This window comes from Neopsephotus bourkii, unplaced genomic scaffold, assembly GCF_033783945.1.
Source record: "Neopsephotus bourkii isolate Nb327-2 ecotype Australia unplaced genomic scaffold, CSIRO-AGI_Nbou_v1 NB_318, whole genome shotgun sequence".
NCBI classification, from domain to species: domain Eukaryota; kingdom Metazoa; phylum Chordata; class Aves; order Psittaciformes; family Psittacidae; genus Neopsephotus; species Neopsephotus bourkii.
In genome coordinates this window covers 8,173,855-8,195,358 of record NW_026900826.1, presented here as the reverse complement: position 1 = coordinate 8,195,358, position 21,504 = coordinate 8,173,855, and the positions used below count along the sequence as shown (strand labels likewise).

The 21,504-nt window shown below is 37.8% G+C and overlaps 1 protein-coding gene across 4 annotated transcripts in view; it reads left to right on the top strand.

The window, feature by feature from the left end:
* The first annotated feature begins 215 nt into the window (after positions 1 to 215).
* Positions 216 to 21,504, top strand: part of VPS13C (vacuolar protein sorting 13 homolog C) — an 86,858-nt gene continuing 65,569 nt past the window's right edge. For 3 of the 4 annotated variants that reach the window (XR_009724619.1, XM_061347593.1, XM_061347595.1), the window contains exons 1-14: positions 216 to 415; positions 1,718 to 1,761; positions 5,692 to 5,734; positions 6,504 to 6,599; positions 7,380 to 7,481; positions 9,839 to 9,901; positions 11,975 to 12,040; positions 14,103 to 14,212; positions 15,048 to 15,107; positions 15,699 to 15,758; positions 16,501 to 16,581; positions 19,948 to 20,005; positions 20,345 to 20,472; positions 21,372 to 21,478. Coding sequence is in view for 3 of the 4 variants with exons in the window: in XM_061347593.1 (XP_061203577.1) it covers positions 316 to 415; positions 1,718 to 1,761; positions 5,692 to 5,734; positions 6,504 to 6,599; positions 7,380 to 7,481; positions 9,839 to 9,901; positions 11,975 to 12,040; positions 14,103 to 14,212; positions 15,048 to 15,107; positions 15,699 to 15,758; positions 16,501 to 16,581; positions 19,948 to 20,005; positions 20,345 to 20,472; positions 21,372 to 21,478 (1,118 nt within the window). In the remaining variant the exon portion in view is untranslated. The remainder of the gene's footprint in view (positions 416 to 1,717; positions 1,762 to 5,691; positions 5,735 to 6,503; positions 6,600 to 7,379; positions 7,482 to 9,838; positions 9,902 to 11,974; positions 12,041 to 14,102; positions 14,213 to 15,047; positions 15,108 to 15,698; positions 15,759 to 16,500; positions 16,582 to 19,947; positions 20,006 to 20,344; positions 20,473 to 21,371; positions 21,479 to 21,504) is intronic. The other variant, XM_061347594.1, reaches the window with a different exon arrangement.

Below are 21,504 nucleotides of genomic sequence, written 5' to 3'. Positions count from 1 at the left end.
CGCAGCGTGCTCGTTCGGCACCGCGGCTCTGAGGCGCCGCCGGCTCTGCCCTCCCGGGGCTGCCCGCCACAGTCCGGCCCTTCGCCTCGGCCATCACCCGAGGGTCAGCCCACCACCGAGCACCGCCACCCAGCTGCTCCGCGCTCTCCACTCGCCCCTTGCGCGCAGCTCCGCCCCCCGTGAGGCGCCGGGCTGCCCCCGCCCCGTCAGCTGACTGCCGGGGCCGCGCCCGGCGCTGTTCACGCCGCCCCCTCCTCTCGCCGGTCTCCGGTACCGGTGGGCCGCGGTGCGCACGCAGCAGAGCCTGCCTCCAACATGGTGCTGGAGTCGGTGGTGGCGGATCTGCTGAACCGCTTCCTGGGCGACTATGTGGAGAACCTGAACAAGTCTCAGCTCAAGCTGGGCATATGGGGGGGTAAGGAGCCCCTTCGCTCTCCCGCCCGTAGCTTCCGTGGTGCTGCGGGGCCGCTGCTGTCACTGTGGAGGGTGGTGGGAGGGAAGCGGATTTCGTTGGCTGAGGTTCCCCCTTGAGGGTTGGCGGGCTGAGGCACCGCCGGCCCCTCTGAGGGGCGGTCGGTCTGTACTTTGCCTCCCCCAGTGAGGAGGGGGCGAGCTGCGGAGCCGCGGCCTGTCGTGAGCGGCGGGAGGTCAGCGTGTGGCCGCAGGCTCCCCTCGCTGTGGTAGACAGTCGGTCCCTCTGTGCCCGTGGCCTCTGCACCTTGGCTCTTTCCCGCCCTCTCTCCTCGCGAGGGTCGATAGGTCAGGTCGGTCTGTGGCGGCTCCCCCCTTCCCCCAGCGGCGACCTTTGCCCGGCTGCTGCTTCGAGGAAAGCTACAGGAGAGATCCCAGCACAGTGACAGAGCTCCAGCTTGTAGGGGGAGAAAGAGCGAAGTTGGGGTCCCAGCTGTGGCAGTCGCTGAGGCGCATGTCGCTGCCCTCCGAGTGCTCTGAGGCAGGAATCTGTCGGCAAGGGGGAAAAAAAAGCTATTTTTTCTCTTCCTTTTCTTGAGAATACACTGGGTGGAAGCACAAGCGTGCTCTGGGGTCTGCCTGTGGCGTGGTTGAGAGTGGGGTGGACTCTACATGGCGGCCCCAGAAGGAAGGCAGGTCTTGGTTGTGGTGCCTGCCGAGCTGTGTCTCTCACTTGCTAAAGCAGTGTGCATTAAACAGAGGTGACGGTGCAATAGTGTGGAGTAGCAATGCTCAGTGAGCGCACTCACACGTCAGTTTGATGTCCTGCGGGCATGGAAAGAAACAGTTGAAGTACTGATAAACTTTGACATGGTTTAGTGAGGAATTTAGCAGTCCTGGGGTAAAGATTGGACTTCATGATCTTAAAGGTCTTTTCCAGTACAGCTGATTCTGTGATTCTATACTGTCTAGAGAAGTCTGGGTATTTTAGATGCTTTCCATATTAAAGACTTTTCTTGTCATCTTATTATTTACTTTGCCATCGTAGTAAGTATTTTAACATCTATAAAATAATAATATCTCTATTATGGAATATATCTCTGAGGAATCTCTTCCTCCATGAAATTTTGTCCGAATCATCAGTGTTTAATAACTCTAACAGATTAGACATTTACTGTGCTCTTCTGTATCTGGACTAAGTTTTTCAGATTTTAATAACGTGTGCTTGCAAGGGTTATAGTCTTGTTTCTTGTTCCAATTTATGTAATAGTTGAAGTCACTTTTCTATACTTTTTCTCCTAAACAGGTAATGTGGCACTTGACAATTTACAGATAAAGGAGAATGCACTAGTAAGTATTCTAATAATTTTAAAATTGCCTTTATGCGTCTAAAGATGAAGACATTGGGTAAAATATTACTATAGTCTCATGATACGCAGTATGCATTCTTTACTGGTCATTGGAAGTAAGTCCTTGCTTAACTGCTTCTAATTTTGCTCATTACTTGAACAGAGAAAGAAAAGAAGCTGTGTTTAAAAGGATAAGTGTACTCCTTTAGAAGAGAAGTTAGCAATAGGATTTTGAGGTTCTTCCATGTTATGCATGCATGCAGATAGAACCTGTTCTAGTATTTGAGGCTTGAAATGATATTTAAAAGCATGCATCAAAAGGAACATGGCCAGCAGGTTGAAGAGGGGGTTCTCCTCCTTGGCTCTCATGAGGACTTCCCTGCAGTCCTGCATCTAGGTCTGGGGCAACACCACAAGACAGCTGTTGGAGGGAGTCCAAAGGAGGCCACTAAGATGCTGCAAGAGCTGGAGCAACTCTGCTCTGGAGACAGGCTCGAAGACCTTGGTTGGTTCAGCCTGGAGAAGATAAGGCTCTTAGGGAGACTTTTTTTCCTCACTTTTATGTCCACACAATAGATGTTTGTATGTTTCTGAACAATTTCCTAGATCTAATGGGCTGGCATAAGCCTATGTATGTGCTTCCCCCTCCCCCCCCCCCCCAGCTTTGCTTGAATAAATGGATTTTTCAAGACACAACTTGTGCAAATCGATTGCTCTTCTGAAAATTGAAGTCTTCTGAACACAGTGGTTCCCTTCTCAGTTATTGGTGCGGGAATGAAGGGAGAAAAAGTTAATCCTTCTACATCAGTTGATGGGATTGAAGCTTATGTTTATGACGTTCTGTGTGAATTGATGCATATTAAAACCGGCAGGCAGTAAGATGTGTACTCTGTGAAAGTAAATATGGTTATTCAAATGCTCCATTCAAAGTAGGAGTGATGGAGTGAAGAAAACAACAAGAAATAAATTGCATTAAGTATTCATATTCTTGCCTGAAAAAAGAACCTGACTTTAATGTTCTTTAATTGAGCTAATAAACATCTGTGCAACTGAGAGAATCTCACTGCACCTTTCAGTGTGCTTCAAATTTCAGTTCTTCTGTGAACTGAAAACCTGTTGGATCTTTGTATGGCCTAACCACTGTTTTCTCTTCGTTGTTCTGAAGTTTCGTATTTTACCTGCCCTTTTCATCCATTCCAGGTAACATCGTCGTATTTGAAAAGTTTTGACACAGATATCTTCATAATCTGGTAGTTAAAAAAAAGGAAGGAAGACAGTGTTATCTGCTTTGTACCCGTCTTTCCTTCTTGTGATTGTTGATTATGCTTCTAGGAGTTCTGACTTACAAAAATGCAGTCATTTGTGTGACTGACCAGAGCTGAGAACGAGCTGAGGCAAACTCAAGAACTAAAACTAAGGGATGTTTCTGACTGCTTTCCAATTGCAATTTATTAGGTTTCTATGCAAAAGTAATTGTTGGAAGATTGATGCTGAACACCATTTTTAGAGAAGGACCTATACCTTCCTGCAAAAGAAGAGATTAAAGGAATATGATATGGTGTAACTTTTTCAGTCCTAGTTTGCCTGTCTGCTGCTGTCTGGACTGGTTTTATTTTCCTTTTGAGGTCACTAGAAAATTACTAGCTTTTAATTGTTGTATGTAGATACTGGACTTTACAAATGTGACAGAAGAAATTCCTAAGGAAAAGGGAGATGAGCAAATTGTTAGTGTTATGCTTGCTGAAAGTGGCTTTTTTTCCTTGGTCATAATTAAAGAGCATTTAATTATAATGGAAGTTTGTCAGACCTTTCTCAAAATTTAGCCTTTAGCTCATGCAAAGTCAACTCAACAAGATTAGTGTAAGATTTCTGAAGTAAAATTGTACAAAATTATTTTATAAATGATTTCTTATTAATCTTGAAAATGTAACCATTTAACTATTTTTTTCCCCAAAACATGTTAGAAAAAGAGTTTGCTGACACATTGCTGAAGTGTCATTCTGTGAAATATGTACTTCTGTCTTTTGAGGCTTTTGTTCTGTCTTGTGTGACTTCACTTATAAAAATGCAAGAGTATAATGGGGTAGTTGCTATTAATGTTCCTTTTTTACTTTGTAAAAAACTTATGATAGTAATGAAGTCTTTCCAATGGATTTCTTCAGCTTTATCCTTTTTTTGTTTGTTTGTTTGTTTTTTGTCAATTATAACGAAAAACGGCTGATGACAGACTATGATCTAGGCTCTTTAGGAAATTGTTAAGTATTTCTGAGCTTATATGGTTAGTCATTACCTTCAAAAAGCTTAAAATGTGAGCTTCTTTATTTGTCAATTTGTATCCAGTATCCAGTTGGTCACAGCTTTTAAAATCTTCAAAGCTAATATTGCATGTTTCTTTTTAGTTACAGTCTTGAACTATTTTCAGTAAATCATCTTTTTGTTGTGTTAACATCAGCCCCCAGTGCTCCTATGGTTTTTAATTTATGGGCCATTAATACAGTATTAAATGAAGTAGATTTAGTTGGTGGAACAGTCTTCTGCTTCTGACTTTTAAAGCAGAGATCTTTCTTCACTCTCACAATTTGTTTCATCCTCTTCTTAATGTCTGTTCTTGCCACTAAAAAGAAAGTTTGGAGATCAAACTATTTTAAGTGAGTCTATTTGCTCTTTCTCTCCGATATATTAAAAAAAAAAAACAAAAAACAAACCAGGAGAAAACCAAACTGAGAAGAAAGCTTCCAGTTAGGTTTATTGACCAGATTTTTAACATGTAGCAGCCTGCAGGAAGAAATATTTGGGAGGTATTGAAGAATAGTTGTCACCTTGAGAAATCTAAAGCTTTATGAAAAGTTTCTAGGACTATGCAGTTATAAGCAGAACATGGTTAAAATATTCCGTAGCTCTTGCTTTTCAGTTCTTTCTTCAAGGTACCAAAAAAGAATAATCTATGGAAATGTCACACATTTAATCACTTTTAATATAAAAAATTTTCATTAAATTAATTAAAAATTTTATTTTAATTAAAGCAGCTCAGAATACTTTTTTAAAACTTTGTAACTCTGGCAGAAATGTTAATTTCTTGTTTGGAGCAGCCCTTTTAAATTAAGTTGTTGGAAAAGTGGTCAAGGTTATTTTCTAGTACAAGGGAAGAGAGAAGTGGTTAGTATCCATCTCTTTTGGGAAAATGGGTTTGCCTTTTATAATCTTTGAGGTTAAGTTTTATCCTCAGGTCTCTGAACTGTGGTTAACTGGTTTGAAAAGAATACTGATGTGGTAGACATTTCTGGAATCTTAATGTTTTCACTTCTTAATATTTCCATGCTTATTTTCTCATGCTCCCTCTTTACTTTGCCTCTCCTTCTATGTTCTTGATATTCCTATGGTTACATTCTTGCTTTTGGTGAAAGGAGAGATACTTTGTGAGATTTAAATTGATGTTAATAATAACATGTTCCTCATTTATGAGCTTATCTTGATGTTTGGTAGGCATTTTGCAGAGACTTTCTCAGTACTTTTAGCAAGACTTTTTATTTGTTTGTAAATGCCAAATGCTGTTATTAAAAAGAAAAGACCTATGTGGCAAATTAGTAAAAAATACAAAATGCAAATTTTTGTGTATGGATAAAATTTTACTCTTTAATAACCTTTGGAGTGAAAATATTATCATACTTGGAGAGAATTGCCAGAAATGTGTAAATTCTTTGTTTTGAGGCTTTCTACAAGCCTTAACTGCATTTATGGATTCCTGAGTTCATGTGAGTATTGCTGAATCGTTAAATCTGTTATTTATGGAATTGTTTCTGTTTTGCATCTTCAGTTCTGGGAAAAGAGTTGTAACAGAAGATAGTAATTTTGCTGTATAAACCAGCTTATCTTTAAAATACATGGATCTCTTCAATGTTTCTTCTTTTTCTTTTTTCTTTTTTCTGTACAGAGTGAACTGGATATACCTTTTAGAATAAAAGTTGGTCAGATAGGTAAGTTTCTACTTCAATGGAATTGTTGAAATGGAAACATTAGTATAGGCCTAAAGGTCAGTCCTGCCTCTGACCTGAATCCTGCTTTTTTCATTAAGCTTTCTTAAATGATCTCATACGTGCTGTTGAAACATACTGAAGTCCAATGTAACTGCCCTGGATAAATCATAAAATGTTATCTGGCAAACCCTGTTTGTGTAACTTTACCAGCTGCTATGAAAAACCTGTCTGAGAGGTTTTTTCCAGGTACATGGTTGATCAAGAGAGCTGTTCAGCATGGGCAGAGTGTGTGTGGCTCTTTAAAGGACAGATAAGAAATACGAAGAATTTAAGTGAGATTTCTGAGACTGGCAAACATGTCAAGGGTTTAGGGACTCTCAGATGTATGTTTAAAAAAAAATAAATTCTTTCCCTGCATTGCTTTTTCACATGAAATATTTTTTTGGAGATGAATGTGTGTTGTATTTCTACTTCCCTGGGAAAACCACATTCATCCCAGTGAATTGAACTCTAGTCATTATCTCAAGTTTTGAGCTGAAGTCTTCTGACTCAAACTGTATTTTCTTGCTTATACCTGTGGTTTATATTTTCTCTGCATGTTTTTTATCACTTCAAGGACTTTATAAAATGTTTAGGCCTATATGGTTTCTGCTTACCTCCTGTTTAGGACGTCAAGATACAGGGCTAATGCCCTTTGATGCCTGAGGTATTGTATGTACTAAGCACAGTGTAGATTTTTGTTTTGATTATCTGTATCTGCTTTGTTTAGATAAACTTACTCTGAAGATTCCTTGGAAAAATCTCTATGGTGAGGCGGTTGTTGCAACTCTGGAAGGCTTGTATCTTCTAATAGTTCCTGGAGCAAGTATGTAAATTCTTCAACAACATGATTTAATGGAAAAGTATCTAAGGGTACCCTGTAGATGCATATACATAATAGCAAGTAGTTCATGTAAGATGCCATTTTTATGTTCTCTTCCCTCAGGGAAATTTATATACAAATGCTTTTTCTATGCAAAAGTTAGTGGAAGAGGGGTGGGAGAAAACAGCACCTGTTGCTTTTATATAAATCCCTGTTTGTATCCGTTCCAAGTTGAAGACAACAGCCAGGTTTCCTCTGAAGTGTGCTTATTCTGAATCCACTTTTGTGGCATGGCTTGGGTCTTTTAGCTGTTGCATGGTACAGTTCATCTGCTTCTAACTGAGAGCAGTTGAAAGTAGTAATTCCATTAGAACTGTTTTTAGGGAGAGGGAAGAGGATCAAAGAGCTAGATCAGTTTTCTCTGAAATCAGAACCTCTTGTTTATTAAGAAAACTTGCAAGTTTCTAGGGTGTTAAATATATGTGTAGTAGAACTTACAAACCTGCAGGATATTGCACAGAACACACTGGAGGCCTGAATTTCCAAGGAAAGATTCACTTATGAATTAATGTTGGACTGTTGGTATGATCCTTCTGTATTTTGCTGTGTAAAAATTAGCTATTTTAGAGGCTGGATGCAGCTCTCAGCAATTAAACCTAGAATAGCCTTTATCTCAAAGAAGGTTTTTTGCTACATCATGTTGAATATATGGCGTGCATTTCTTGATTATACATTTATGTAACTTGAAATTTAGGATTAAAGCTGTCACAACTTGGCTTACAGGCATTAAATATGATGCAGAGAAGGAAGAAAAATACTTACAGGATAATAAACAAAAGGAACTGGCAAGAATTGAGGAAGCCTTGCAGAAAGCGGCAGAGAAAGGTACTGGGTTACTAATACAAATATCCGCTGGAATTTGAGGACTTAATGTGCTATGAAAGGAAAGTTCTTTTTTGTGAGTGTGTGACATAATGACTTTTGTTTTTTCAAGTGTCTGGCTAATCTTACTGCAGTGTTTTGAAAACCCTTTTTCCTGTAAGGCTTGAAAGAAATGTTATTTATTTACTTTTACCACTCATTTATCCAGTCAGCTTCCATTGGAAATGGGAATTTGATAGTCTGGTATGTCTTTGTTTTTTCTTTTCCTTTTTTTCTTAAAGCTATAGGGAAACAGGACCAAAGATGGAAATTGCATTACATGAGGCTGATGTTGTTATATTGCTTTAGAGCTTTGGTAATGGATGTTTAATAATGTCTTTTAGAGGTGTTCTTGGCTTAAAGAGAAATCTAAGGATAGTGGCAAAGTTTGCAAGAATACTACTTTCGTATCAGTTTCTGCTGTCCTTTTATGATGTTCTGCATTTTGACTGGTTTGAGAAATGAGACTCTCTTGAGCAGGAAATAATTCATGACACAAGAACACAATTTAACATGTGTATAAGAAAATTTTGACCTAGGTCATTAAAAAGTTTTAAACTTTGAATTATAAGTTAAAACAATTGATAATTTCACTCCAGTTAACCTAATTTGTGGTGGGGTTATTCTTTGTCATAACAAATATCTGTAGCAATTATGGTATATAACAGGCTTCTTTGGACAGAAAACCAATGACAGGTAACTGCATATGATAGAGGAAAAAGTTATTACTGAAGTTGTTGTCAGAAGTGAGACCTGTTTGTTGGGTGGTATAATGGTTCTTCAGATGCATCTTTACGATTCATGTAATGCTGCAAATTATTTGCCTTGGAAAAGTTACTGAAGATGAAATGAAGCTCGGAATACTTAAAAAAGATAGTTTGATTGTAATCTCTTCATTTATTTACTGCCTTGTTTCTGCTTTGTTTGTTGATTTACATTTGCAGTTTACTTCAAATAGCAATGTGGCAATCTGCTTACAGAATCCTTGCTTTATTTCTTGTCTTTAATGTGCCAGAAACTGTATAAGAGCTAAGACAACTTAAGTCGATGAATTTTGCAGCCATACTTTATACTGGGGCAAAGGAATGTTCATAGAAGTTTAACCTTGGTTATGTAGGACATGGATACTGGAAAGTATCAATGCTTCAGCCATTATTCTTTGCACTAGTAACAATGGGATGAAGAGATAATATAATGAGAAAAGTTTAGCCTAATGAGTACTGCTTGAGGAATTCCAGTTCTGGAATTTCATAAAGTTAAGAATGAGTATGTGTGCCTGTGACTGTCATCTTTTTTGAAAGAAACTTAACTGCATTCAGCATTTGTAAGGCTTTTAAATTTTATTTTTTTTTTTGGGCTGGGGGATTTGTATAAAATACATCAGGAGCTCAACTCCTTGTATAAAGAACTAGAATTAGATTCAGTCATGTTTTGCAGTTTTAAACTTTCAGCCTTGTGAAGGAAAAGCTAGAGGAACATTCAAATTGAATTCTTCTGAACTCTAGTTATCCTCTCAGTCATGCTGCAAGCAAGATCCTTATGGGTCCTTCCCAACTTGAGATATTCTGTGGTATCTCAGTGGTAGATATTTGTGTTTCTGGTGTACTAGAACATTGTACTTAGGAGTACTTGTATAGCTCTTACATGAGCAGATCCCTTGCTTTTGCAGAAGTCTTAGGACCCAAGTTGCTCTGCTGCATCATGAACTAAGAAATTCAGCTCTTCCTGTACACTTTTAAGAACACAATAGTTGGTGAAAACCTAGGAAATATATTGAATAGAAAGTTGTCAGTGTCCATGGATTCTCAGCAGTACTTGCTTTTCTGATTAGTACTCAGCTTACCTTAGTGTGTTTAGAACCTTGTTTCAGCACCTGCATTTATTTGAGTTTCCTTGCATAAACAGTCCTGGGGATATTTTCTTTAGGCATGCTGTTCAAATATTGAGCAAAATAGTCATGCCACTGTGTGTTTAGTGTAGTGTGATGGGGAAAGGATAACAAGCTCTGCTGACCTGAGCTGGCAAAACATTATTTTTTGTTTTCTAAGTTATTAAAATCTGTCAGTATGAAAAGTCATTTATGGAGACGAAAGCTTGCAGCGGTTTTCTTTGGCTGGTTATGAGTAGAATGAAAATCGCATTATTTGTCTATGTAGACAATGTGTGAGACTTGATATTCTGAAGTGACTGGCTGTCAGGTACTGTACTGGAAATACTAACATGTCATACAAGTTTTAAAAACTTAATATTAAATTGGGAACTGCTTTTCTTCTTTTAAATAAAATGCATTTTTTTGGTTATTTGCTGCCATGTGGACCAAGGCACTCATTCACAAGATTCCTTGTATGGGTTGGAGAGTTTGATTTACAAGGACACCAAGACTGGTGGGTATGCATGGTTAGTTACATTTTGCACATAAAAACAATCCCTCCCAAAGCAGGCAGACATTGAAATGAGGAAATGATACTTATTTCGTCATCATCCAGTCTAGTAATAAGATTTTAATGACTGTGGATTCAAGAGGAAAGGTGCAATGACAAGTCCTGTCTTAATTGAATGGCTGTTCAAAAAGACTCAGAGGCCATTTAGAAAGATTTCCATTAGCCACATTGAGGTCAAGAATGTTATAAAATGCTAACAACATCCTATTGTAGTTTTAGAACAACATCTTTAGGTGTTTTGAGAATAGAGGATAATTACTGTTGCAGTGTCTGGGCTTGAGACATGGGAAGTTCAGTCTATCTTGAAGCTATGGACAGGCAACATGAACAGAAGCAAATTGAGGGCATTTAGCATGCTTTTCCCTGGTTCTTTTTATTTGGATTGCTCTGAAGTTAGATAAGTAAAGATTTTCCATTGAAATTTAGAGGAACTGTTACTATGTTGTGTCTGCTGTACTTCTATTTTGAGACAAGTTTTCAGAAATTTATTCTTAGCCCATGTTACTTAGTGGGCTTTTATATGAGTGCAGGTTTAGAACACTTGTAAACCCATGCAGTTAGTTTCTCTATAGTAATGGCTTAGGGTAGTCAAGAGGAAAATTGTGGTGCCTTGGTTTTGTCATACATGGGAGTGAAGGTCTTAGAAATACAAAATCAACAGTAAGTGAAGGATGTAGTCTTTCACAAATATCATTTATAGAGGATTATGTGTAGTGTTAAAAGGAACTATGCAAAAGAAAATGTTTCTCTTTGGCATAGTTTCTCTTTATAGGGTGATCACCTGACTTGCAAGACAGGTTGAAGTCTTGGCAGGCACTTTGTACTTTGTTTGAACAGGCATGCAAATTACATAAAGATAAAGCTGTTGCCCAGACATAGACTACTGCACTTGCTTCCTTCTTGTTTTAGTGGGATACACCCGTATCATGCTACAACCTTTTAAAGTTAAGCACCAGCAGCCCTATTGCCCAGTTCTTTTACCCCTACAAGGCCAGAGAGGGGAAAGAAACAATGCAACTCACCAAACTTAGAAATGTGCAAATACATGAGCAATAATCTAATTCATGAAATGGTTGTGACTGTGTGGGTTGTAATTTGTGTGTAAATAATATATTTGGTTTCATATAAAGCTTTTAAAGAGCCATAATTTTTGTATGCCTTTTCTGCAGTTACTGTATTATTCTTTCACATTGCTTTGTTACCATACTGGTGATTTACATGAGAGTCATATTGAAGAGTGCTTGTTGTGTTTCCATGTACATCTCAAATATTTTAACTTGGAGGTTGTGCCCTTGTATGGTAGAGGCCTCTTTTGGATATAAACTTCCATGTTTTTTTTCCCCTCCACATGTGTATATTATTAACTGTTCAGTTATGACAATTACTCCTTTGCTTGAGGGCATTAAATAAAAACCAAACACTTAAATCACTGAAAAACTTCTCCCCCAGGCTTTCTAATAAGAAGTCATGGCTCTGTTTTTATCTCTCTTTTGACCATATGTGATCTGGAATTGTGTTAAGCAATGCACTCATGAAGAAGTCTGGATATGTATTAGCTGAGAAGCTTGGTGATTATTTGTAATTCATTGAACCCCTGAGACATTACATTTAAATTTCTTGACCATCCATTGACAGGATGATTGATCCAGTAGAAATCTGGATACTTAATCTAAAGTTTTGACTGGTCACTTAGTTTACCTGAGCTTTGAACTTCAGTGACTTGGGAAAAAAAAAAAAGCAGAGGGGGGAAGGAGGAAGCAGGGCTCCAATTGCTTGCCTGAAAGGGAATGTAGGTATACCTGAATTAGGAAAAATTAGGCTCTGAGCTACAAGAAGTAGCTGATTACTTCCTTAACAGATCTGAAAGTCTTTAAAAGCTTTTAATGAGACCTCACTAAGGCATTCTGCTTTAAAACATGCTAAACTTTCTTCCATCTTTTCTTATGCTTTCTTACACTTCTGCTTTACTAACTTGAGTTTTATCCTTTTCCCAAAAAATTGCTTGCACTGAAAAAGGACGTAAGCGTAAAAAGTATAAAAAACATTTTAAGAGACCCTTTAAAGGTCGTGATCACTCAAAAGGTGGGTAAAAATTATGGCGTTTAACTTTTTTAAAGACTTTTTTCTTTTCTCTTTCTGTTTTGATTAGTTTTTCTTAGGCTTAGTTATTCATCCAGTGATACCTTTTGTTTTCCTCCTGTTTGAAAGAGGGTGTAAATTGGAGAGCTCTTTTGCTTTTATCTGTTCTCTGGATCCTTGTTTCTCTCTGCTTAGCTAGCTGTGCTTGTTTCTCCAACTTGAGCTATCTCTAGCATTTCCAACAGAAATGTGCACATTTGGTAGGCTGATTAGTGGCACTTTGCTGTGACTGCTGGAAAAACTGCATGTGGAAAGATCTCTTTGTCTAATTTTTTGTAATATTCCAGTAACACCTATGTAAAGTAGATCTGATGCTATATTGATGGTACAGCAGTAAAGTTTTTTCAGCACCTTTTAGCTTCTGTTCTAAATAGCTAACATAGTGTGATGACTGATACTTCAAGCACAATTAATGTTTTTTTTCCCAAGAGGATAATCATTGTCTATAAGTACCAAACTGTGCAGGTCTTCATTCCTGGACACATCCTAATACTGGGTTGCTGTATCCCATGTGGTTGTATCCTTAAGTATTTGATCTTGGAGGAAGATGCAGCATAGGCTTGTAATTGGAGTAAGAACTTTGTGGGGTCCTTACATAAACTTTCTAAGGTATCAGACTTTTATTGGTGTTAGTAGCTGCATCTGACTGGAAAAATGTTGATGGGTTTCCTGCTTGCACTTGAAAGTTACGATGCTTTGATAAACACTTTTGCCTTCCTTCCCCCCCCATTGTGTTGGCTTCTGTTACTAGAGAATGGGAGTTATGAAATAAAGATAAACAGGAGGAAATGTGAGTTGCATGTAAAAGTGGTGTAATGTTTTGGTTTCTTCTGAGCTTCCATCTACTTTTTTTACTAGATAAAGAATCATAGAATCATTAGGGTTGGAAAGGACCTTAAGATCATCTAGTTCCAACCCTCCTGCCATGGGCAGATATCAAATACTGTCTTGACTAAAATAGTATTCTATCAGTGTTCAGTAGTAAAGTCTTTTTGTTCTTAAAGGAATCTCCTGAGCCTCCCTTAGAGCTTAGGGAAAAAAAAATCCCAATGTTTGTAGCAAGATGTACAAAGTTATATTGTATCTTCAACTTAAGCTGAGTGTAGCATTTCCAACCAAGTTGTACAAGCTTGGCAGGCTGAGTAGTGGCATTCTCTGGGATAGTCACTTTGGAAGGTGAATACTGAACAAGACAAGGGAGCCTGTGAAGACAGGGAACAAACAGCTCATCTAGACATATGTTAGTAAAATGTCAAGATGCTCAGCCTTAGATAATATTTTTAGAGTTATGTCATTAAGTAATGAGGGATTGTAAATATTGTCACTGCCTTGGCATGTACGCATTTGTTGTGGGTAGAATGCTGAACTTCTGTGAGTGTTTAACTTCTGCTGCCTTCTCTTGTTCAGCATAAGTTCAAGTATCACTACATGACATAACAAAGTCTGATATGGACCTAGCTTAGATGGTCACAGTATAAGAGCATGGAAGAAATGGAATATTTCAGAGTAACATTCTTTTCACTTCTGTTATTCCAGCTTTTTAACTTTCTTAGACAATGTTGTATAAAAGCCTGTAATTGACTGGTCTCTTGTGCAAGTATTACCTTCCCCTGGTTATTCAAGAGTATGTTGTGCTAAATTACAGTGTTTTACTGATTTGCTTGTTGAAACTCACAGTTAATTGCTGAGGGACTCTTGAGAGCACATTTTACCTTGGAAGGAATGGGGAGGAGTATATTAAACAAGAATTTGCTGTAAGTTAATCTGCTTTGACTGAAACCTAGAGATAAATTGTCTTGTCTTGTGTACTCATAGCTACCATCACATCTTCAGGATATGAATGTACAGGAAAGGAAAAAATGAAAATATGTAATCTAAATAAAAATACCTTAAAGAATACACCTTAGAGTAAACTTTAAATGTACACGAGTGTAGCTGGTTGGAGTGGTTAAACTCCAGATGCAACAACTGCATTGAAATCTGACTGTTTAAAACTTTGTTTTAGACAAGCCGAAGGTGGAGAAGAAAGATACTTTCTTAGAAAAGCTTGCAACTCAAGTTATCAAAAATGTGCAAGTAAAAATCACAGGCATTCATGTGAAATACGAAGATGATGTAAGTATCTGGAACACAGTCATTTAATTTTATATTGGGCTCTAGTACAGTCATGATTGTTTAATCCATAGAGAGAAATGGTTGTCTGCCATCTTGAGAAAGTTGCTGTGATTTCTTCTGCACCTGTTCAGATAAGGTATCTCAGATATGACTGACAATCAAATATTTTGAATCTTTGAAATATATATTCTCTTTTTTTGCCTTGTCCAGTATTGCCTTCCTCATTATCTGTAGACAGTGGCTGTTCTTCATATGTTACTGTGTGCAGATGGTGTACAGGATGTGTCCTGGATAAGGTTTGCAATGACAGAAACTGATGTGGTTACAGGTTAGAAAGGAGGCGAATTGTTGGAATCACTTAGCTCATAAATATGAATGGTTATGTGAACGACACTGCAATTATTCTAGCCTCCTTCCAGCTTCCCTTAGGAAAATGCTGAAGCAGTTTGTGATAATTCAATGTGAAAGAAAAGCATTGGATAAAGAATACTTCTCAAACCTATTTTGAGACTATTTCCAGAGACACTAGGTTTGTAAAGGTGGAAGTCAAAATGATACAGCTGACTGAGATGCGGTACTCTATAGTTCTTAATTCTTTCCTAATGAAGCTTTTAGAAGCCAAAAGGAAATTGTCAGCTTCAATTGAAGTCCTAAGTCTTTACAGCCGTATTAGTTTTGGCCCAACTTAAGGTATTCCAAGAATGCTTCATCTAGAATAATTAAGCAAAGGAAGACTCTCAGAACAGCTCAGGATTTCAGTCAACTTGAATTAAGTGATATATCTCTTGTTTGCAGCAGGAGAAATACATAGCTGTTATTTTTCCATTTTTTGTAGATCACGGATCCACAGTGTCCAATTTCCTTGGGAATGACATTGGGCGAGCTTAGTTTACTGGTAACGTGTGTGTGTGCGTGCATGTTCTGCTGGTTTGGATTTACTTTGGAGTAGCACAAAAGAAAAGTAACATATCAAGATGATGGTATAAAGAAAGTATGCATACATCTGGAAGAAGAGATAGTCCTTTATTCATGCCAATAGTACTTAAAATTTGTGCTAGCAGAAGAGATGATGATTGCAGAACATCACACTTCCTGACACTAGTGATTTGTTCTTACAATCCATAAAATTCTCTTTGAAATTCAGTATGTTTATTTCATAGGGCAGGTTATTCCTGGGCCTAATAAATATGTTGGAGCAAACATTACAGCATGACGATAAAGAATAAAGTATTTTGCCAGGTCTCTTGGGAAATGGGGGTATAAAAATTCAGCTATTCCCTCTTTTCCTTAGATGTTAGGGATGCTATGGGTAGGATAAGGGGTAGAAAATCAAAGTAAATGGTCAGATTTTATATTGGATTTTCACTTAAGTGTATACAGTCTAGAGAAATCAAAGTAATGCATTCTGTGCCTGAAAGCAGAGAATAAAACCACACATACATTAAATAAGATACGAAGCATGACTTTTATCACTTTGAACTTTTAGACAACAAATGAGAACTGGACACCTTCTATTCTGAATGAAGCTGCAAAAATAATATACAAGGTAATGTTGTTTGGTATTGTTTTTTTTCCTAAACAAGTGCAGCTGGTCTTGGAGAGTCGTAATCTGGGGTTCTACATAACAATTGGAAAAGTAGTTTGCTTTGTGAGTTTTCCCGTTTTTCCTAATTTTGCTGTGTGTTCAAAGAGAAGCAGAGCACAAATAACTGGCTTTTTGTAAGGCATAACTTTCAAGTCCATGGTTTAAATAATTTCTTTCAAATACAAACACTGATCCCCTCATTAAATGTCTTATACAGCAAGTCTGCATGGTAACTGTGATTTCAAATAGGTTGGCAAATTGCCATTTTCCCCTCTAGTTTGTATGCATAATGTAATTGGGATTCTTGTATCTAAGCAGTCTCTGTTCTCACTGCCCCCCAAATCCAGAGGAGTATTCCAAGTTCTAAGAAATTATTGGAATGATATAAGAAAGGTTTAATAGTCTTGTTTTTTTGGTTTTCTTTACTAGGCTAATATTGGGTTTGTGCACCCTTGCCTCTGTAATCCCGAGTTGTATTTATGAGATGTGCATGAACTTATGTGCATTAAGAATTTGATTTTTAGGAATGCAATTTTCACTTTAAAAATAGTATTATAAGATTAAATACATCTCAGTGCTAATGGTGGATTTGTTGTCTAGTCTGCTTTCATTTGATTTCTGTTTTCACAAATGGAAAGCTGATTTCTTAGAATGGGTTGAATACTGAGTGTGGAATCTGTTGCATGTTTTCTTTCCTGCACAGCTTTTGTGCCTGGACAGCCTCAGTGCTTACTGGAACATAAACAGCAGAATGTATTATCATGGCTCCCGTGAAGAAATACTGGTAATGTAGAGGAAAATGCACTGAACAGTACTATATTCTGTAGTTGTTGTAGTATCACAACTACACCATACTTAAGATGAAGATGAGGGGTAAATAGGACAGAATGAGAGGTGAATATCTTAAATGGGAATTACAGGGAAAGACTAAGATCAGGTTTGTGGGTGTGGGCTTTCTAGGGGCTATGTCTAGTTTAAAACAAAAGGTTTGTTCACATTTTCACGTTTCTTCATGGTTTTCTATTCATGTTCATTCATTCATGTTTTGAGTTGCTGTTGGCTAGATGAGTAGTGGGATACTGCAACTTGTAAGAATTCAGCTGTGTGGAGTACTTGTTTTGCTTTCATTTCATTGGCATGTTATTTATGAAGTCTTACTTTCCCAGAAAAGAAACTGTGAACTTGGGCAGTATGAATAGGACAATTATATAGACATAAATTGTGGCTGATAGCACACATTCTGTCCAACAGCTGAGGACTTGTGAGTTGCAAAAGCACCATTATTGTTAAAAACTTTATTTCAGATGGCTGCTTCATTCATTTGGTTAGAGAAGACATTTTTAGGTAGTGGGAAACGTGGTTATTCTAGTGAGCTTTTGGGTAGTGCACTACTGAATATCTTAGATTCTGAAAGAAAACCTTAGAATGAATTAGAAAACAAGTAGTTTGCTTGGAATAGCAGACATCTGATTACTGCTGTTAGTTTGTCTGAGTCTATTATCTGCACTCTATTTCTGGTGTGAATAAGTCCTCTCTGCAAAAATGCCACATTTTTGACCCTTTATGTTTGTAAAGGTTATATAGGTGTTCTGTGTGTTCTTGTACAACACTGCTCGTTTCCTTTTTTCTGTTGTGCTCAGTTTTACAGGTATCTTTCATTTTTGTTCTATTCCCTGCTTAAAAAATTTACATGTAACCTGGTGAGCTTGGTACTAGGGAGGGTTGAATCAAAACTGTTTAAAATCAGCCAGAATCTTATCTGTTAAGTAGAACTTGAAACTAAAGTCCTTCTATTTTTGTTCTGGTTCCCCTTTTAGGGCACTATTTACTGTCTCAAAATTGGGACTTTTTATTCACTGTATGTAGAAGCTAACTATGAATATGTTGTTTCTTCTTCCTGTCTAAAGTCTCTTGGGTTGTTCTTTAAATCTTAAGAGACTTCCACTTCTGTCTTTTTATTTTAGCAGAAATGCTTACAAGTTTTTAGTAATAGCCAAGCTACTTCAGCTACAGGAGCCTTCAGAGTTAGCTGTCTCCGGATGTTTTCTCTATTGCTTCTCAGTCTGAAGTGAAGTGCAAACACAAACCAATACACATTTTGAACTGACAGCAGTAAAAATCTTAGTCCTTCAAATGTCATTCCAGCAGTGTCAGAAAGATCCTTTGTGAATCAGTCCTTGATGTGCTTGTGTACAGATGGCTTTGTGAGCTTCCCTGGTGTTGTCTGACACATTAGATGTCAGCACTTCTCATAGACACTTCAATTTACTATTGAATAAGCTGCAAGTGAAGAATGCTGGTGGAGTTTTGTTGAACTTGTTTTATGTGTTAGGAAGTACCACTTTCTTTTCCATCATCGAGCGAGTTTTTAACAAGTTCTTCCTGAAAGAATTGGGAATTTTGCCCTCCGGGACTGTAAAACGCAATTGCCTGTTTCCAAAGGCTGTGGCTCTTCCTGCATGTAAACTTTTCTCTGAGTGCTGAGGCAGAGCATTTCCAGTGTACTGAACAGTATTCTGACCATTTATTGACTTGAAGCATCTCACCACTTAGAGTTTTTATAGTTCTTGAAATCCTTAGCAATTTTGTTGCTGTATACTAGTATCACTTTGCATACTGGCACCATCTCCATTGTTTGGTTTGGGTTTTTTTTTTGCATCTTTTGACTGTTTCATGCCTGTTAGTTCATTTTTCTCAGTTGTGATTAGTCATCTTTGTGTCCTTGTGCCTAAAAGTGGAAGAGAGGGAGAGCAGGAATAAGCTCAGAAAACATCTGAGAAGATTTGAAGAAGCACAGGGAAAGAATGGAGTTTGTCATAAGCGTAAGATTACTTGCGTGCATCTTCTTTGCCACTTGTTAAGTCTTCGCTGCTTCAGAACTTTAAAACCAATACAGGAACTGAACAGATGACAAATAACATGCCTCATTTAGTAACGTCTATTAAATGCCTGAATACATACAATAGTTTTAAGCAGCGTTATCAGGAAATCAGATTTATTGTAGTAGCTAACCAGACTATGTTATAGTAAGAATAAACTGTGGAATCTGTAGCATCTGTTACTTTCATGCAACGGTCTTCATATTTAAATAACATGAGTGTATGGCTGGTTTTGAGAGTAGCTGTTTTATATTAATCTCATTGGAATTTAGGTTTTATTAATATAGACCAGCAGACAGGAAATAGGTTGAAATACCAGTATTTTGAACGAGAAAGTGTACCTTTTTATAAAAGACAAACCAGATTTTAAATAAGGAAGTGGGGAAAGGATTTAGATCAAAGAAATTTGTAGTTAGAAAATATGTTCCTTGTAAAAGCAACTCTTAATATTGATAGTCTTTATAAAGTGTAATGGGAACAAGCACTTCATCTGCCTTTATTTAATAGGTAATATGGCCAAGGACAGGTTGGACAAGGCCTTGGGTGGCATGGTTTAGTGTGAGGTGTCCCTGCCTATGGCAGGGAGGTTGGAACTAGATAATCTTAAGCTCATTTCCAACCCTAACTATTTTATGATTCTATGATTCTATGTTTTCTTAAAAACAGGCATCCTGTTCTAAGTGATTGTGCCTTGCAATTCTGCAACTAGATAAAATGTTTGGCCATGAATGCAGCATTCCCAATAAACTCTGAAGAGTTATAGTTTCAGAGAGACCTCATTCTGAATTAAGACTCAGGTCTAGCGTGACATTTGTCAGGTCTCTTGGGCTGTTCTGATATTTTCCTAACTACTTGTTGTTAATATTTTCTCTTGTACCTGCAGCTACCAGAAGGCTCAAGTGGCCTCCTTATGTGTTTAAAATGAGGAAGGGCAGAATGTGATTAGATAGTCCTGATACCTTCAGGGAGCTGAAAAACAGTCATTTGCTCTATTAGGTACATGTGAGGTACTTGTCTAAATGAACACATATTTGTTGTTACTGCACAATTTAGAAGTTGAATACAGACTGTCTGCTTAATAGGGAAAGTTAGAGTTCCTTTTAATCGGGTATATTTCAACCCTTGACTCGTAAGTGCTTGTTCTATAAAAGTTTTCACATTTACAGGCTATAGACCCTTGCAAAAATACATGTGAAATTAAGCTGGTCTGCTCAAAGCTTAGAGAGTAATGGTTTTTAGCAATTGCTAGACAGTATCACATTCCTTTACAGGATCAACTGAAAAGAGGAATTCCATGTAGTGGTAACCAGCCTCAAGACTACCAGTATAGTAAGTAAGCTGTGAATATGAGTGAGTATAAACTGTTCTGAGCATGTTGTACTAACACATAGTGTACTAACAGCCTGACCTGATCATGCAGGCATGCCCACACTAACTTTATTTTACAAAAGCCTAAGCATAACAGAATGCATTAGAGCTTGTCTGCCTTCTGACTGCTCCTGAGCAATCTTAAGTTCTAGTAAAAGTTGCATCCTGATTCTGTGGGTCTTGGGCATACACATTATCAGTACAAAGTGGTTGATACATCAGTGGAAATAAGTACTTGAAGATTGCTTCCCCGCTTTATTGTAAGCAGAAAATTAATCTCATTTATTTTTTATCTTCAAGTTTTTAGACCAATATCAGCCTCTGCTAGACTGTATATCAACCCATATGCAGAAGTAGAACTGAAAACTCCAAAGCTTGATTGTAATGTAGAAGTACAGAGAATTGTCATTGAATTCACAAAGCCACAGGTAAGTTGTCTTTGTATCCAGCTTCCTTTGTATCTTTGTATCAGAGTCTGTGATAAAGTGTAGGACTTTTTTTTTGTTGGAAAGCCACCTTCTTTGAGAGTTTTCTGCTTATGTGTGGCTAGAGTGACTAAACTATTTAGGAATAACTATGGGGAGAAGTGTAGGTTCATTTTCCCTTTGTGTAACAGTCACTTCAAGGTGCTAGATCCTGATGCTCTAACCCTGTTATATGTGCACCCACTGGGGACCACCTGATCTGTGTTCAGCTCTTCCAATGCCATTCCTTTCACATAGAGAACAGGATCATTCTTCTGACTAGCCCTTAGCTTATAGAACTACACCATTATAACTGCAGAGATGCCAAGATACAAGCAAGAGTGGAATGAATGGAGTATATTGGCTTTGGTGATAAAGGCTGCTAAAGTATGAAGGTACTCATTTAGATAGCTCCCCAACAGTGTTAGTGATTCATTTATTTAGTAATAATTTACAGTTATTTTGCAAGGTAGCTTTTTAGCCTGTATTGATATCGGAGTGTAATCTGAGTTCAGAACAGTACCAATAAATTTACCTAATGCAAAGGCAATTCTGAAACTGGGGCAACTGTGTATTGACAAATAAAGAGAATAGGATTGGTTTGAGAAAGCCTGAGACTGCACTCAGCAGCCTAACAGAAATACAGATCGGTTTTGTTACTCAGAGAAGCCAGAAGTTCTGGCAGTGGTTTCCTTTGAGAGCAATGAGTATAACTGGTCCACCTTTGCATATTAATGAAAATGCATAGGCTTGAATTTCTGTGTAGCTTGGGAGCTACTGAAGACCATGATATACATGTACTTTAAGCACTGCATGCAACAAAATACGAACCTCTGCTAAGAAACTTGTTTTTCTATGCTCAGTATCTCAGCATGATAGACCTTCTGGAGTCCATAGATTACATGGTTCGCAATGCACCATACAGAAGATTTAGGCCGAATGTATGTCTACATAAAAATGCCAGAGAATGGTAAGCTGTGTATGTTCATGCATTCT